This window comes from Lithobates pipiens, unplaced genomic scaffold, assembly GCF_037356315.1.
Source record: "Lithobates pipiens isolate NorthernLeopardFrog02 unplaced genomic scaffold, aLitPip1_a1.2 Scaffold_16, whole genome shotgun sequence".
Classification (NCBI taxonomy): Eukaryota; Metazoa; Chordata; class Amphibia; order Anura; family Ranidae; genus Lithobates; species Lithobates pipiens.
Genome location: NW_027507748.1, coordinates 629,933,001 through 629,950,387, shown reverse-complemented (window position 1 = coordinate 629,950,387; position 17,387 = coordinate 629,933,001). Strand labels below are relative to the sequence as shown.

The 17,387-nt window shown below is 36.7% G+C and overlaps 1 protein-coding gene across 12 annotated transcripts in view; it reads left to right on the top strand.

The window, feature by feature from the left end:
* POSTN (periostin) overlaps positions 1-17,387 on the top strand; it is a 78,488-nt gene that overhangs the window by 49,242 nt on the left and 11,859 nt on the right. For 7 of the 12 annotated variants that reach the window (XM_077484170.1, XM_077484172.1, XM_077484168.1 and 4 more), the window contains exons 13-21: positions 596-726; positions 1,716-1,818; positions 4,041-4,108; positions 4,936-4,981; positions 7,294-7,326; positions 9,727-9,780; positions 11,452-11,493; positions 13,546-13,644; positions 13,932-14,027. In XM_077484170.1, coding sequence (XP_077340296.1) covers positions 596-726; positions 1,716-1,818; positions 4,041-4,108; positions 4,936-4,981; positions 7,294-7,326; positions 9,727-9,780; positions 11,452-11,493; positions 13,546-13,644; positions 13,932-14,027 — 672 coding nt within the window. The remainder of the gene's footprint in view (positions 1-595; positions 727-1,715; positions 1,819-4,040; positions 4,109-4,935; positions 4,982-7,293; positions 7,327-9,726; positions 9,781-11,451; positions 11,494-13,545; positions 13,645-13,931; positions 14,028-17,387) is intronic. The other 5 variants (XM_077484178.1, XM_077484179.1, XM_077484175.1 and 2 more) reach the window with 3 other exon arrangements.

The following is a 17,387-nucleotide window of genomic DNA, read 5'->3' as shown; positions in this document are numbered from 1 at the left end:
AAGTCTGCGCAAAGACAGAAGTCAGATTTCAGGCATCTTCTGCATCAATCATTTTTGTTGAGATGCTCCCAAAGGGTTCATCTCAAAGGGGTGCTGACACTGCAATTTCCTCATTAGAAAACTGCAAGTGCATCAGCTGACTAATATTTAAAAAGGCACTCCCATTCAGATTCATTCTCCAGACAACAAACAGCTTTTTTTTAACAGAGAAGAGGCAGGTGAACTCTGAAACTCTGAAACAGAGTTTATTAAAATCTGAGCAATATGCATAGATCACCCAGAGGGGATTTCTTTTTTCTCAACAAAAGTGGAGTTACTCTTTAAATCAATACTGTTTAGAAAAATAGTAAGTCTTAATACCAAACTGATTAATGAGGAAAGTTACAAAAAATTATATATATTTACCAATACAGTATATATATATATATATATATATATATATATATATATATATATATATATATATATATATATATATATATATATATATATATATATGCACAGTATATACACCGACTTGGTTATTTTGCCTTTTTAACAGTTTAACGGTTAAATAACTTGTTTGCTTTATACATTCTATTCATTGTGTTATTAGGTAACAAACTTGCTCTTCAGAACCTCCTTCTCTACCATCTGGCCCCAGGAGTATTCATTAGTGGTGGATTTGAGCCTGGTGTAACAAACATTGTGAAATCTCTCCAAGGAAAGAACCTTATGTTTAAACTTGTAAGTTACATTATTTTTTGTATAAATGCATTAAAAATGAATGTGCCCCTAAAGCATATTGCATATCCTACAGTACAGTGTACAGTAAAGTGTATTTATTGGTGCATGTACAATGTTGATAGATAGATAGATAGATAGATAGATAGATAGATAGATAGATAGATAGATAGATAGATAGACAAAATGTGATGTATATACCCATATGAATATATAACTATAGCATACAAGGGGGCAAATACTGTTTGGTTATACATTGAATGATGTAGATACCAAGTGCAATTGGCAAATGAATTGTAATTGATAAAATATTCATAATTAATATGAATTCTGTATAATTAGAGATGTTGTCTTTGAGATGGACATTAAAAAACACTGTAGGGCCTGCAGTATTGCTATGGGGTTTCATCACACATAGTTGCTTCCATGACTACTACTAATGATTTTTGTTCATTTGAGTACACTTAAGTTTGTACTTTGGTTAATATAGTTGCATATGTATGTATGAGATTATCCATGCAACAGAAGCTCCATCTGCACTGGATTCTAGTCTGTATGCGTATGTTAACAATGTGAATAAAATATGTTTTTAGTGGTTTTCATTTATCTAGCTAACTACTACTGCCTGATTTCTGTGGATACCTTAAAGTGTTTGTAAAGGCTATTTTTTTGTTTGTTAATAACAAACATGTCATACTTACCTGCTTTTTGCAAAGAGCAGCCCAAGCCACCTCTTCTCTGGTCCTCTGCCAGCACTCTGGGCCCCTCCCCCTTGCCAAGTGCCTCCATAGCAACCTGATTGCTATGGGGGCACTTGTTCGTGCTTGCATAGAATGCATGAAAGTAAAAAAAAAAACTTCAACCTGTAAAACCACTTCAAGTCATAATTTTAATACATACTGTTACATTTATTGCTGTTAAATCAATGAGAAATCAAGTGCCCTAATGCATATTTATATATATATATATATATTTTTTTTTTTTCTTCATAGATAAATGACTCCATTAGCATCAATGGTGTTCCCTCTAAGGAGAAAGATCTAATGGCTACCAATGGTGTGATTCATGTAGTAGATAAACTTATGTTCCCTGCAGGTTAGTGATATTAAAAAATATTATACATTATCATCCCTGATATTCTTCATTGTTGGTTTGTAGACAAAAATTGTCCAGCAAGAGAATGTACTAAAGCTGCATTTATCATGGTAGGGCTATTGGTTCCTCTGGCCAGAAAATGGTTCAATGCATTCTATAAAGTGTGGCATATTAGACTGACACTTATTGTTTGTAAAGAGGAGCTTCAGCCATATCCTTTACTTTTAGATTTAGCGAGAGCAGGGAAGGATTATAACTGCTGTTGGTCTTTATAACTGTTGCCGTTGGGGACATTTTTTCTAAATTGCTGTGTGGTCTGTTAAGTAGGATGCAAGCAACATCTCTCCAACTGGGGACAAGAACTTCTGTCAAGTGTTATTGTTGTCTGTACCCTCACTGGGGAACTTCTTCCTTTGTTTCCTAATCACTAGGACAGGGAGCAAAGTGAAATCTCCCCAGTGATGATGAAGAAAATAAATAAAAACTTTATAGGGGTTCTAAGTCTGATTTATTTTTTACCTAGGCCTCTATAGATGGAAATTTAATGTTATAATTTTCGCCTCTGAAACCCAAATATTTTTGGTTAAAAAAAAACGCAATGCGCTTATATTGATTGGTTTGCGCAAAAATTATAGCATCTACAAAATAGGGAATAGATTTATGGCATTTTTATTATTATTATTTTTTTCTAGTGATGGCGGTGATCTGCAATTTTTATTGGGATTGCGACATTGCGGCAGACAGATTGAACAATTTTGACACTTACTTTGGACAATTGACACTTATACAGGGATCAGAGCTAAAAATAGTCACTGATTACTCTATAAATGTCACTGTCAGGGAATGGGTTAACACTAGGGGGTGATCAAAGGGTTAACTATGAGTGTTCTAATTGTGGGGGGGGGGGTGGGCTTACTGGGACATGACATAGATCACTGTTCCTGACCACTGGGATCCCTGTCAGGTCACCTGTCAGAATGAGGAAATGCCTTGTTACATAGGAATTTCCCTGTTCTGTCTGTGTACAAGGCAGTTGTGGGCCGCTGGAGGACATCGAGTCCTCTCAATCCATGGGCATGCTCCTGCAGCATACAGTGGGATCAAGTGCACTCCGCCCGTAACTGAGCCTGCGCGAGCTGCCGTACACCTACGGTGACTCACGCAGGAGAGCCACTGTGCCGCCCTTAAATGACGGCGGACAGTCTTTAAGCGGATAAGTGAATAAACGTACTCTGGCCAGGTTCTTTGTCATTGGGTGGAACTTGATGGTACCTTCCAAATCCCAGCACTCAGGAATGAGCCTGTCTAGAGGAGTTCCTGTTTCAGGAAAAATAACCACTGACCACCAATGAATAGAAACCCTTCACCCAATGACACCAATGGAACTAAAAAGCCCTTGTTACACTGGCATGATTAGGTGATTAAGGGAAGAACACCAACTTAACACCAATGTAACAAGGCCCTTCTGCCCCTGAACACCACAGATGTTCATCATTTTATCTCACAATTCAGTTAACTATAATGCATGTGTTACTTGACATTATAAAAGCAATAATTAAGTCCCAAATATAATTTCTGCACAGGGGCCCTTTGCTGACATTATCTGCCACTGAAGAACAGCGCTATTCTTTAAAATATATATTTAGTGTAGAGGGCTATTACAATGAATGAGAAACAGAATGCCCAAAGCCCTTGTACACACGGTCAGACATTCCGACAACAAAATCCTTTGGATTTTGTCCGACTGATTTTTTTCTGAAACTTGTGTTGCATACACACAGTCGGACAAAGTTGTTGGAAAATCCGACCGTACGTAACGTGATGACGTTATTTCATTACGACGGGACTACGTTCAGGCTAGTAGCCAATAGCTTTGATCTAGGAATTTGATCTGAGCATGCGTGGCACTTTGTCCGATCGTAATTCTCTACACACAATCCGATCGGATCATGTTGTCGGAAAGTTTTATAGCCCAGCTCTAAAACTTTGTCCGTCAGATATTCCGACTGAAACAGTCCGATGGAGCCCACGCACAGTCCGACAACATGGTCCGATCTGACATTTTCCCTCGGAATGTCCGACCGTGTGTACAAGGGCAAAGAAGAGTCCTGTCACATGACATATCAAAGTCAAAGGACCAACCTCTCCTCCAATAATAGAGTGCATTAAGTGTTTTGTTTGCCAAGATATTATTACAATATTAAGAGTCTGATATCTTTTAGATGGAGCCATTGGTGATGAAAAACTGCTCGGAATTCTAAATAAGATCATCAAGTACATTACAATCAGGGTAAATTATATTTAAGTGACCTTAGTCTCCCATTTTGGACCTAATAATTTTCATCTGTAATTTTCTTCTTGTATATCTCTGCTGTGATGTTAAAGTACATGAACAATGTGTCTTCACACCTCCCCAGAGGTCCTTTGCACAAGTGGATGTTGTGTACCAGCAAAGTAATTTCCCATATGGACTGTATTTGTCATCCAAATAAATCATTGAAATAGCCAATACCTGTTAATTTGAGTACCCACAAGCGGGTTATGCAGCCAAATTTTAATTTACAATTGCAACTCTGAATGATCATCCTATAATATAAGGCAGCATTGACATGTACATGATGTATAACCAAATCATGTAATTGTGCATACAGTACTTCACATTGCAGACATTTCTGTATCGCTGTCTTTGCATGGCTAATGCTGGCCACACTGATAGATTTTCATAAATTCATTTGTACAAAAAATCTTGTCAGTGCATTCAATAATGCCATTGTTTGCTTTCAACATTGGATTTTGGAATGAAAGGAAATTCCAGAACGAAAAAACACGTCATTCACTGTTAGAAATGTATTAATTCGAGAAAATAAATTCCATTCTGATCCTTTGAATTTTCTCATCACTATGGTTGAAACAGATGAATTTGGCCCCACTAATGATAAGAATATAGAACAAATGTTTTAAAAAGGAACATTTTCAAACAAAATTCAACAATGGTATGGTTAACTTTAGAAAGCAGTCTTTTTCAAGAGGGTTAAAAAGAGAATTTGACTGATCACTGCTTTATTTTAACTTAGCTTTGTAGTCAATGTTATCCTTTTATTTATTTATTTTTGTTAGTTTGATCGTGGCTTCAAATTCCAGGAAATCCCCCTGACCAAATACTGTAAGTAATATCTTCTTTTCATAAGGGTCGCGATTCCTCAACCCAACGATTATTCTTAAAAACCTTATCCAAACTTACTGAGAAGATTTTAGTTTGGCAGCTTGAATGTTTGATAACTGCCCTTAATTGCAGCTTGGAAAATGATACCACAAACAAAGAAATTGCTGATATTTGCTTTTTGACCAAGCTCCAAAACCATGCAGCTCGTAACATATCATTATTATTTTTTTCTGCCATTTAACATTGATAAAAAGATGCAAAAGCAGTTTCATATTAAAGAAAGGCAGAGTAATAGAACATTTATGGCACTGATGTTTTTTGCATTGTTTTACATTTTTAAGAATAATTGTAATGAACTATTTTATTAATATCCCCAATGTTATTGGGTTTATTTACTAAAGCTGTAAAGTGCAAAATCAGGCTCACTTCTGCACAGAAACCAATGAGCTTCCAGGTTTTATTATCAAAGCTTAATTGAACAAGCTGAGATTAAAAGCTCATTGTTTTCTCTCCGGGCTGAGCCTGATTTTGCACTTTCCAGCTTTAGTAAATAAACCATATTATGTACTTAATAGTGGGGTATGCCTGTATGCTATTCATAGTTAAAAATAAGTAGGTTTTAGGCATCAGCAAGGCTTTGGAGTCTGATTGGTGTCTATAACCCCAGAAGCACACATTGATAGCGCTTACATGACCTGTGCGTTCTAAATGTGTTTTCCATTTTACATGAAAAAAGAATCCCTGCTGCCATTCTCTGTAGTATATGTAGTAATGCTGGAATAGCATTGTCAAATTTCTCTTAACGTGATACTGAAGTCTCCTTTTTGATGTTGTTAAAAATAAAAAAACATGTTATACTTGTTTTGCACAGAGCAGCCCATATCCTCCTCTTCTTGGGTCCCTCTTCAGCACCCCTGGCACCTCCCTCCTGTTGAGAGCCCCCACAGCAAGCAGCTATGGGGGCACCCAAGTTGAGCCGCAGCTCCCTATGTCCATTCAGACACAGAGCCGTGGCCTGGCCCCACCCCCTCTCTCTCCTCATTGGCTCACTGACTTTGATTGACAGCTAATGGCGCATCACTGCAGTCTCAGTCAATGAGAAGGAAGAGTCCCAGACAGCTGAGTCTCTCGTGCAACATCACTGGATCAAGATGGGGCTCAGGTAAGTATTAGGGGAGCTGAGGGGGGCTGTGGCACACAGAAGGCTATTTTATCTTAATGCATAGAATGCATTAAGATAAAAAATCTTCTACCTTTAAAACCACTTTAAGTTTACACCCAGCCCAACTTAAAGAGGGATTTCACTGTGAAAAAAATATTAAAAGCTAGCAGCTACAAATACTGCAGCTGCTGACTTTTAATAAATGGACACTCACCTGTCCCAGGATCCAGCGATGTCGGCAGTCAAGGCCGATCGATCGCTTGGCTCTCGGATGCTGCCGCCGCCATTCTAGGTGAGGGAATCAGAAAGTGAAGCATTGCGGCTCCACTTCCCGTTTCCCTATTGCGCAGCGCAATAGAAATTGTCCGCGCTGTCTCTGGGTCCAGTGTGTGTCTGGGGTCCGCGCAGGGACAGGAAGAGGCATAGACTCCCGTGGGAGTCTATGCCCGGAAGTGGGTGCAAATATCTGTCTTAGACAGGTATCTGCACCCCCCTGAAAGGTGTGAATTGTGACAGAGGGGGGGAGGGTTCCGATGAGCAGAAGTTCCACTTTAAGGTGGAACCCCGCTTTAAATTAGTTAAATACATTTCAAATGCAAATCTTGCAACGTCTTGTTTTTTTGGAAAACAATTACAGCCAGGGTAGAAAAGCCTGTCCCCTGCCAGCAAGCAGTAGAGAAAGAGCCTTACTCTCAGTGTGGAAGTAGTGGTCTCTCTGTAGAGGTCTGAATCAAACCTGTTGTTTTCCAATACACAGAGAGCATGGAGCTTATCCTCTGCAGAGAGAACAATACTTACACACACACACACACACACACACACACACACACACACACACACACACACACACACACACAAAGAGTTATTCTCCATAATATGATGGAAGAAAATAGGCATTTCTAAGGAAGCTGTGGCTGCTTTTTAAATAAAACAAGACTTTACACGCTTTTGTTTTAATGCACCTGAAATTTATGTAGCTCACTTAAAATGAAGGTTCATTTGGGCTTTAATTATGTGTAGTGGTGTGTTCATTAAAGCTAAACGTTTGCATTGACTTTTCCATGTACATTTATTACATATAGTAATGTACATATATCAATTAATGTAAAGGAACTTCTTTTTAAAATGTAGTATTTTCTTTTCCTTCCAGTCACAAAAACTATTACTACAAAGATCATCACAGGTATGTATCAAGCCATTTCTAAAAAATGCTTACCACTGTATATTTCACCACATATTGGATATACATGACTTTTCAGCCAGATGGGACAACAATGGTTTTAATATTCCTTACTTGTCTTCTTCTGTCATGTCTATACAGGTTGGTTGAGCATCCATTGTGACGAGTGGGAATTGTAGAAATTTTGCTAGCAGCCATGGTGTTTACTGAAGTCAATAACTATTTGTGGTTAGGGCTGAACTCCAGGCAAACTGATAAATACACATATAAAATACATATATAGGATCTGTTTTGTTTGTGAAAGCATTTCTGTCCAATCCAGTCCTGTGATTTACATAGCTATGGCACACAGCACATCCAGGTTAAAGACACCACTTACAGTTAAGTTATACAGTGGTATACTTTTCTACACCAGAGTGCTGATTAAAAACTGAATGAGCAGCAGCAGACTCATGAAGTCATCCCTCTGCTCTCCTCTTTTATCAACATTTCCTCTGCCAGCCCATTTGCATGCAGTGCACCTGATAATGTCCCAGTCTTACACTTTCCATTTCCAGTCTGAGTGGTGTTATACAAGAGATTGCAAGAGACCGCCCCATACACACGGTTGGAAATTCTGATGGAAAAAGTCAGATCGGATTATGTTGTTGGAAAATCTGGTCGTGTGTGAGCTCTATTGGACTTTTTCTGTCAGAATTTCCGACGGAAAAAGTTTGAGAGCTGGATCTAAAATTTTCCGACAACAAAATCCAATCGGACTTTTTCCGATCGTGTGTAGAGAATTCCGATGCACAAAGTGGCACGTGTGCTCAGAAAAAAATTGGAGACGAAAGCTATTGGCTACTGGCCTCTACGTAGTCCTGTTGTACGTTTTGTATGTCACCTCGTTCCGAACGATTGGATTTTTTGCAACTTTGTGCGACCATGTGTATGCAAGACAAGTTTCAGCCAAAATCTGTCGTAAAAAATCTGACGGATTTTGTGGTCGGAATGTCAGACAATGTGTATAGGGCATAAGTCAAATTTAAAGTTTCTCAGATTCATCATAGTTTACAGTATCAGAGATTGTTCCTGCATGCATCCATTTGTGTTTTTGAGGATGTCTCTCTACTCGTGGTATGTTGTAAAAATCCAATTATCCCATTAAAGGACCATTCCAAGCAAACCAATAAAAACATAGTTTAACTACACATATATAAGGAACTGGTTCATTTGCCAGAAAATGTAAAAGATTAATGCACAGAAGAGATCCAGGCAACCCTGCAGGAATACAAGGCTGCATTACAAGATGAAAATACTTTCCTGAATCTGAGATTTTATAGACACTTCCCCTCCCCTTGTCTGTTGTTAGAAGTACTGGTGAACATCACTACAATGGTGAATGCGGACCATTAAGTCTGTTCCTCTCCTACCATCCTCTTACAGAACAGGCCGTTCAACTGCAAGCTTTATTTTTAAGAATAACTTATTATAAATACAGATATCTGAAAAATACAGCAACTGGTTTTAAAATTAAAAATGGTTTTGTGGTTTACAGGCTAGAATACCATCTTGCCTTTTGGAAATGTCTGAAGCCACATCATTTATGCATTGGTGCGTTTCAGCACCATTCATGCTATTCAGACAGAACAGACTTGAAGATGAACACTAAAAATACATAGAAGCACTAAACAATCATTTTCAAATTAAACTCCAAAGTACGAATGCAATTGCAGCCTGCTGCAAAGCATGTTAATAGACTAGCATACATTGCACTTTTGAAGAAGAGTCACGTCCTCTTTCTTATGTGTTTCTTTGGCACCCTTTTTAAAATGAATGGCCTGTTTATAACGCAACACATGTTAATGCATAGTGTATTGCTTGGTATGCACAGGTTTGAAGGTAGCTTTAAAAAATACTACATACGTGAACTAAATTAGTACAGGCATACCCCGCTTTTAAGTACGCAATGGGGTTTATTTACTAAAGCTGGAAAGTGCAAAATCAGGCTCACTTCTGCATAGAAACTAATGAGCTTTCAGGTTTTATTACCAAAGCTTAATTGAACAAGCTGAGATTAGAAGCTTGTTGTTTTCTCTCCGGGCTGAGCCTGATTTTGCACTTTCCAGCTTTAGTAAATAAACCTCATTTTGTACTTAAAAGTGGGGTATGCCTGTAATTTTATATGATTGCTTGGTATTCCTCTCTAAAAAAAAAAGAGAATGTCAAATGGGATATATCATTTAATTAGTGTTCTATATATAGCATGATCCAAACTGTAGACCTGCAACATTTTATAATTTTTTTCAATTCATTCATGATGTATATTGTGTATGCATGAACTATATCAATCAGAGAAATGGAACTGAGCAATCTGACCAAAGTTTTTTCTTTTTAACTGTTTCTATTGTTTCTTTGTAACAGAGCCCCAGGTCAGTGGAGGACGGACAGAGACAATTCGCAGAGTTATCCCAGGAGGTATGTAATAAAATCACAGACTAGTATACTGAATTCTGTCCTTTTAATAGTGTTCATGCTATTTAACAATATTTTTTATACAATGTCTATAAAGCAATCTATCTATTATATTAAAAAAAAATGCAATGAAAATCTATTCACCTAACAAAGTGCAAAGTATAATCTGTAGTATATTGAAATCCTATTGGTAACAGCACAGGTTACAGGGGTTTATTTACTAAAACTGGAGAGTGCAAAATATGGTGCAGCTCTGCATAGAAATCAGTAAACTTCTAGTTTATTTTTTGGTCAAAGCTTAATTGAACAAGTTTTATGTTGGATGCTGATTAGCTACCATATATAGCTGCACCAGATTTTGCACTTTCCACTTTTAGTAAATCGAGCTCAATGTGGTTTGTACTTCATCTAAGTTTTATATTTGCTGTAAGACTATAAGTAACCTCAGACCATATCAGCATGGAAAAATTTGTTAATATCCTTTTCTGCCTCATATTTTATGGAAAAGAGATAGAAGATAATACAATACGTATACAGCATTTTAAATATTTATACATGCTATGCATTTATACATACACTTTAATAAAAAGAATATTGTATTCAGTAGTAAATACTCCTAGGTAGCATAGTCTCTCCCCCATTCCAAGAAAGAAACAGATTAAATTAGCTATCTGGAAGAATATCAGTATCTACAAAATTATGCAAAAGCTTTGTTTCTGTATGATGTAGAAGAACTAACTAGAAGAGCTGTAGGTAATAATGTCTACAACATATTTTGAGTAAGAGGAATCTACATCATGTTATCTATAGAAATATGTACCCACTCTATCCAATAATGTTTTTTTTTTAGTTTTGAAATTAGCAGGTAAAGGTTAGAGCTTCTGTCAGGTTTTTATAGACATCATTTTCACTCTGCTCATTTCCTGACAGAAAAGTTATTGATTGAAATCCTATCCAATGGAGTCACACAAAAAAACATTCTTAGTGCAGTGGAAAGGCATTATAATATCTGAAGGCGTTGATTCCCTGGCATCCTGTATTGATGATAACCACACCTGCACCCACCATTTTGTTATGGGCATCACAGGATGGGAGTGAAAAATTCCTAAATGAATTCAGAAATCTGAAAACATTTGTCAGAATTTTCTAACTCTTCCCCACCCTAAAACTAAAAAAAAATTGCTGATGTTAGGCATTAATATAGTTCAGTTGTTTTTTTCTATTTGTAATGTAGTTAACACTGTTAGTATTATAAGTTGAGATTGGGTTGATGTATTGGTTGGTTGCTGTGACCTTCTGCTTCTCCAACTCCAAGAAATCCATCTAAGAATAGGAAGGGTCAACAAAACCTCTGAACATCATTGGTAAACTCTGACTCTCAGAATTTTGCATATTTGCACAATTGAAACCTCCATAACCCATATAATACCAGCCTCAATATAAAAATAATGTGTTAATCTAATACGAAATAAAGTGATGCCATTGTAAGTCCTTACACTTAACAGCCTCGAAGTTCATAGCACATGTTAGACTACATTCATGACTATGGGCAATCCAGTGGAGGTTCTTTAACTGGTCTTCTGTGTCTGGTGAAAAGGGGTTGTCGAAATCTATGCTAAACCCAGCAATCAGTTATAACATAAGGCTTAATATATTACTTTACAAAATCATCAGATGGGGATGTGGATCAAGAATTCTTTGTGGATGGAGGCTCAGGTATTCTGTGAAAATGTTTTTCCACTTGGTTTTTGAAACACAATGCTTGTTGGCCAGGCAGTCTCACAACCACATTCAAAATGTCCTGTTTGCTATCACCACTATCATTCTTTTGCCTGCTGGTTTCCCAAATGTGAACTATAATTTGCTGTTTACTGTGAAGAATTATTCACAAGTATTTTTGCATGTGATATAGTGCAAAGAGCCCAAATGTTTTTAAATCTAACCTGTTCACTACCTATTACAATGCATGTTTCACCGATAATAGGCACTTCTATGTATGGAAGTTTCTTTATTGAATTGAACCTCTAGGTCTTCTCTTTGCATCTGTCTGTTTTCAAAAGCTGCTGCTGGAGCATCCACCAATATTCACTGCTCTGTTCTTTCTGCTTTCACATGCTTCACGTGGGATGTTTTTGCTCTTAAAGTCACAGAATGACCACATGTTAAATGGTACTAATAACATTTTACTTTGTACGTTAATTAAAATAAATGTTCTATTGACACAAATGTGGAATAAGTGGAATAAAGGTAATGCATTCATGTACTTCAATCCATAATCCTTGAACTACAAAATTTATTTTCTAAAAGAACAACATAAAATGCAGACATACAGTACTGTATGTTTTTGTATAAGCATCTATGGCTATTTTTTAACAAAAATATTACGATTTACCCTTATCCCTGATTAACTATAACTATTTTTAACCTTTTATCAACTTCTCAATTTTCTGCCAACAAGGCTGAGATATTAAAGATGGAACAAAAAAAAAAGCTAGGTGAAATTTAATCTGTTGTAGACCTTATTTTTGCTAGCTTTCATTGTTCCGTCAATCAGACTAATTTTTTTTTCTTTCAAAATTGATTCATTGGTCAAAAGGGGTGACATACTGAATGGATTACAGTCCAACTAGCTGTAAGCCAAGAAAATATTTCAGATATTGACTTTAATGATCTCGTGCCAAAGGTGTTAAAAATTACATCTAGAACATCTACCATTGCAGTTTTAAGTCCAATATTCAAGATACTATCGCAGATTTATCCAGCATATTTCTGCATCCTATTCAAAGAATAGAAATTACATCATCATTAAAGTAAACCTTGTAGATTAAAACAAAAACTACAATAGAAGAATATTTTTACTCTCCTTATCAATGGCCCCTGTCTCCTACATTTCCTCCACTTCTGCAAGACTATAGCATTCAAAACTTTTGGAAGTGTCAAACCCCTGTGTAGGCCATTGTTTTTTGTAGATCTTTTCTCTGACTTTTTCTATGTCGCTAAAATATTCTTCAATGATGTAGGAGTTGGAAGATGGAATCATAGAATGGGGCAAGGAACAAAGGTATCAAACACTCCTGGAAGTATTTCATACCTGTTTTACAGAAGCTGCAGCACAAAAATGAAGGAAGGAACGTACAGTAGGAGACACAGGCTATGGAAGAATTCGTTTTTCTAAAAAAATAAAATAAAATAAAAGATTGCAGATGATCCTTCTTCCATGTTTAGTAATTAGGTTAAGGTTTTGGATTTGCATCACTGCTATCTTATTTCTATACATACCAAAACATGGAGATTGAGGACAATAAATGAGGTTAGAATCTTCTAGTATAGAGTCCTCTGAGGCAACAAGGTTGGCCATATACACATAGAACCACTAACAGATTCCTCCATCCATGCTATGTAGTTCAGATGGACCCATTGTGTCTATTACTGTATATTTTGACAGCCAGGACTGGTGGTTGTCAGAGCACCCAAACAGTGGTTACATCTGATTGGATGCAGCCACTTCCATTTTGAAATCAAAGGATGTCAGTAAGTAGGGTGTTAATAGGACCATCTGCAAAGCAAACTTTGCCCAGCTCATCAGGAACCATACAAAATTTGATAAACGTATGGTCAACTTTTGAATAGCTTTGCTTCATGATTATTCCTGCATTTATTATAGGTAAACACATATTTCCACTAATTTTACTCGGAGGGTATTTTCACCAAAACTGCATGAAAAAGTATATGTAATAATGCTTCTTATTTTAATGTTTGTTATTTTAGAGTCAACCATTACTAGAATTACAAAGGTTATTGAAGGAAAGCCTGAAGTCAGAGTAATCCCAGGAGGAGAAACCAGAATTACTAAAGTTATCCAGGGAGGTAAGTTACCTTCACCACTAAGGAGATATATAATAGCATTTCATAGTGGTGTGCCAGTAAGGAAGTGATTTAAAGGTAACTTCTTCCATAAGCTTACCTTTAAAGTAGAGAAAAAAATTGTGAATTCAATCATCTTCATCCATTCATCAAGTTGTTTAGTCATTGAAATCGTCATCCCTTCATTATCATCACACCATCATTAAAATCTTCATCTCGTCAAGGACTCATTTACTCCTTCATCCAGCTATCCAATTGCATTTTCTTATTTTTTATAACCATCTTTCCAGAACCCTCTATCACCAGAGTCACCCACGTTGTAGAAGGTGAACCAGAATTCAGCTTGATAAAGGAAGGAGAGACTAAAATAACCAAAGTCATTCAAGGTGGTAATAATACATTTTCCCATTGCTGCATATAACACACATGTTCTTCCTATTTCATCCATTTTTCCCTTTAACTTTCTTATGCACAATATAAACATTAAAAGTTAGAATCTGTATTGCAATGAAGGTCTGTTCTTGAAATGCTTTAATACATTTGTAGCATAACCCTGCAGAGGCTCTGCCACCAGCATACATGATCATTAAGCTCCATTCTTAAGCACTTCTCAAACAAATCTAGTAATATTATTTACTCACTGAATATATAGATGACAAATGGAGAGGCTGGCATGATATACAGTGAGAGAAAAAAGTATTTGATCCTCTGCTGATGTTGTATGTTTGCCCACTGAGAAAGAAATGATCAGTCTATAATTTTAATAGTAGGTTTATTTTAACAGTGAGAGACAGAATAACAACAAAAATATCTCGTAAAACACATTTAAAAATAAAGTTATACATAAATATATAATGTAATATATATAATATAAATAAATATATATACATATTTGATCCCCTATCATTCAGTAAGATTTCTGGGTCCCAAGTGTCTTCTATACAGGTAACAAGCTGAGATTAGGAGCACTCTCTTAAAGGGAGTTCTCCTAATTTCCGCTTGTTACCTTTTATAAAAGACACCTGTCCACAGAAGCAATCAATCAGATCCCAATCTCTCCACCATGGCCAAGACCAAAGAGCTGTCCAAGGGTGTAAGGGACAAGATTGTAGACCTACACAAGGCTGGAATAGGCTACAAGATCATCGCCAAGCAGCTTGGTGAGAGGGTGATAACAGTTGGTGCAATTATTTGCAATTGGAAGAAACACAAAATAACTATCAATCTCCCTTGGTCTGGGGCTCAAAGCAAAATCTCACCTTGTGGAGTTTCACTGATCATGAGAATGGTGAGGAACGAGCCCAGAACTACACAGGAGAATCTTATCAATGACCTCAAGGTAGCTGGGACCATAGTCACCAAGAAAAGAATTGGCAGCACACTACACCATGAAGGACTGAAATCCTGCAGTGCCCGCAAGGTCCCCCTGCTCAAGAAAGCCCATTAAGGCCCATCTGAAGTTTGGTAATGAATGATTCAAATGAGAACTGGGTGAAAATGTTGTGGTCGGATGAGACCAAAATTGAGCTGTTTGGCATCAACTCAACTCGGCATTGTTTGGAGGAGGAGGAATGCTGCTCATGACCCAAAGAACACCATCCCCACCGCCAAACATGTTGGTGGAAACATTATGCCTTTGGGGGTGTTTTACTGCTAAGAGGTCAGTGGACGTGGCCATGTACCTTTAAATCTTGGGTGAGAAGCTCCTTTCCTCAGCCAGGGCATTGAAAATGGGTCATGGATGGGTATTACAATGACCCAAAAGACATGACCAAGGCAACAGAGGAGTGGCTCAAGAAGAAGCACATTAAGGTCATGGAGTGGCCTAGCCAGTCTCCAGACCTTAAACCCATAGAAAATATGTGGAGGGAGCTGAAGGTTAGAGTTACCAAACATCAGACTCAAAACCTTAGAGAGAATCTGCAAAGATGAGTGGGACAAAATCCCTCCTGAGATGCGTGAAAACCTGGAGGCCAACTAAAAGAAACGTCTGACCTCTGTGATAGTCAACAAGGGTTTTTCCACCAAGAACTAAGTAATGTTTTGCTCAGGGTCAAATACTTATTTCACTCCTTAAAATGCAAATAAACATATAACTTTTTTGAAATGCATTTTTCTGTATTTTTTGTTGTTATTCTGTCTCTCACTAGTAAAATAAACCTGCCTTTAAAGTTATAGACTGATCATTTCTTTGTCAGTGGGCAAACATACAAAATCAGCACTGTAACTGTTTATAGAACTTATTTTTTTTTTTTCTCACCTGCCTTCTACAGTTGCATGATACAAGATACAAATCATCTTAGGCAATAGATACTTTACTTAATATTTTTGATAATTCTTGAAATAATTAGACTTTGTTTTTGTTGAAAAAAAATTGTGTTCAAGATGTGTGTTAGTGTGTGGTTGCTTATACATTTGATTAATAGAAAATAAATGATCTGCTTCATTTGCATGCAATGGTCAATGGTGGCTGAAGGAATTGAGGCAAGTCAAATTTGCAACCCTAAAGCAATGCTAGCATTGTTATTTTTTATATATTAAACTGATTTTGCAATTGACTAACATTGACATTTATCTCAATCTAAATGCTAATACATGTCATTCGGTCAAGCAGTAAGGAAGTTACTTAAATGTTTGATTATTTAACTTTTTGTTTCAAAATTAAATGAGAACCCATCATGACTAAGATCACTAGAGTGATTGAAGGTGAGATAGAATTTAAACTGGTTAAGGAGGGTAAGACTTATTTGACAAAATTGATTTAAGGAGGTAAAGTAAAAAGAGAGAAAATCTATTCTGCCTTCCTTTACTTCTACATACTAAGCTAGTGTGTACATTTTTTTTCTCACACAAAAATATTTCAATCTTAAATAATAATCTTTAGTAATAGCTAGAAGGCACATTTTAATATGTGCAATCTAAGGAATAATATCATTTTACATATCAGTTTGCACCATTACTAACACCACTAGGGTGATTGAAGGTGGTAATGAAAGGAAAAAATAGAACTGACTAAAGTGTTTGTTGAAGGTAAAGTGGAAATCTGCAGGATCTTTGCTTCTCCTTATTTGTACAAACAAGAGTAAATTATTGAAATAGTTAAAAAAAATTGCAGTTGTGTATTCCTAAACTGGTTGTAAACCTCTAACATGAAAAATGAAAAAAAAGCTTTTGCTTCTATACTGTCTACTTGCCTTAATCCAAAGCATGGATTGTGATTTCTGCAGTCTCGCTCTTCTGCTATCTGCTTATGCTTATGACAGGCTGTGCTGACTCCAGGAGATTGAGGGGGCAAGAAGATGAGCACCAGCACGCAGCTTATGATTATTAGCCTCAGCTATGCATGTTTCCCTATGAGCTTGTGTAGAAGGGGGTATGTCCATTCCCTCCACTCAGGTCTCTGATTACACTCAGCTTTCCTCTCTATGCAGTGCATGTGTGTGACAGGAGATCCCCATCCCCTGCCTCTGGAAGCTCACAAAAGCTATGTAAATTGTGGACTTTAAATACATTTAGAGAAAAGAGGGTTGCAGATATACAGGTACAACTTATGTATTGCTTTATTTATCGCTTTGCTGGCTATACTGTATCTATATGTAAGGGTTTACAACTACTTTAATGTCACAGCTGCCTAAGCGACTAAAATATATGCCAACAGAAAATGAATAAATTGAAAAAATTATTATTTCCAGTCTTTTTCTGTTTTAAATGAACAAATATATTTAACCAAATTAATATGTTAAACA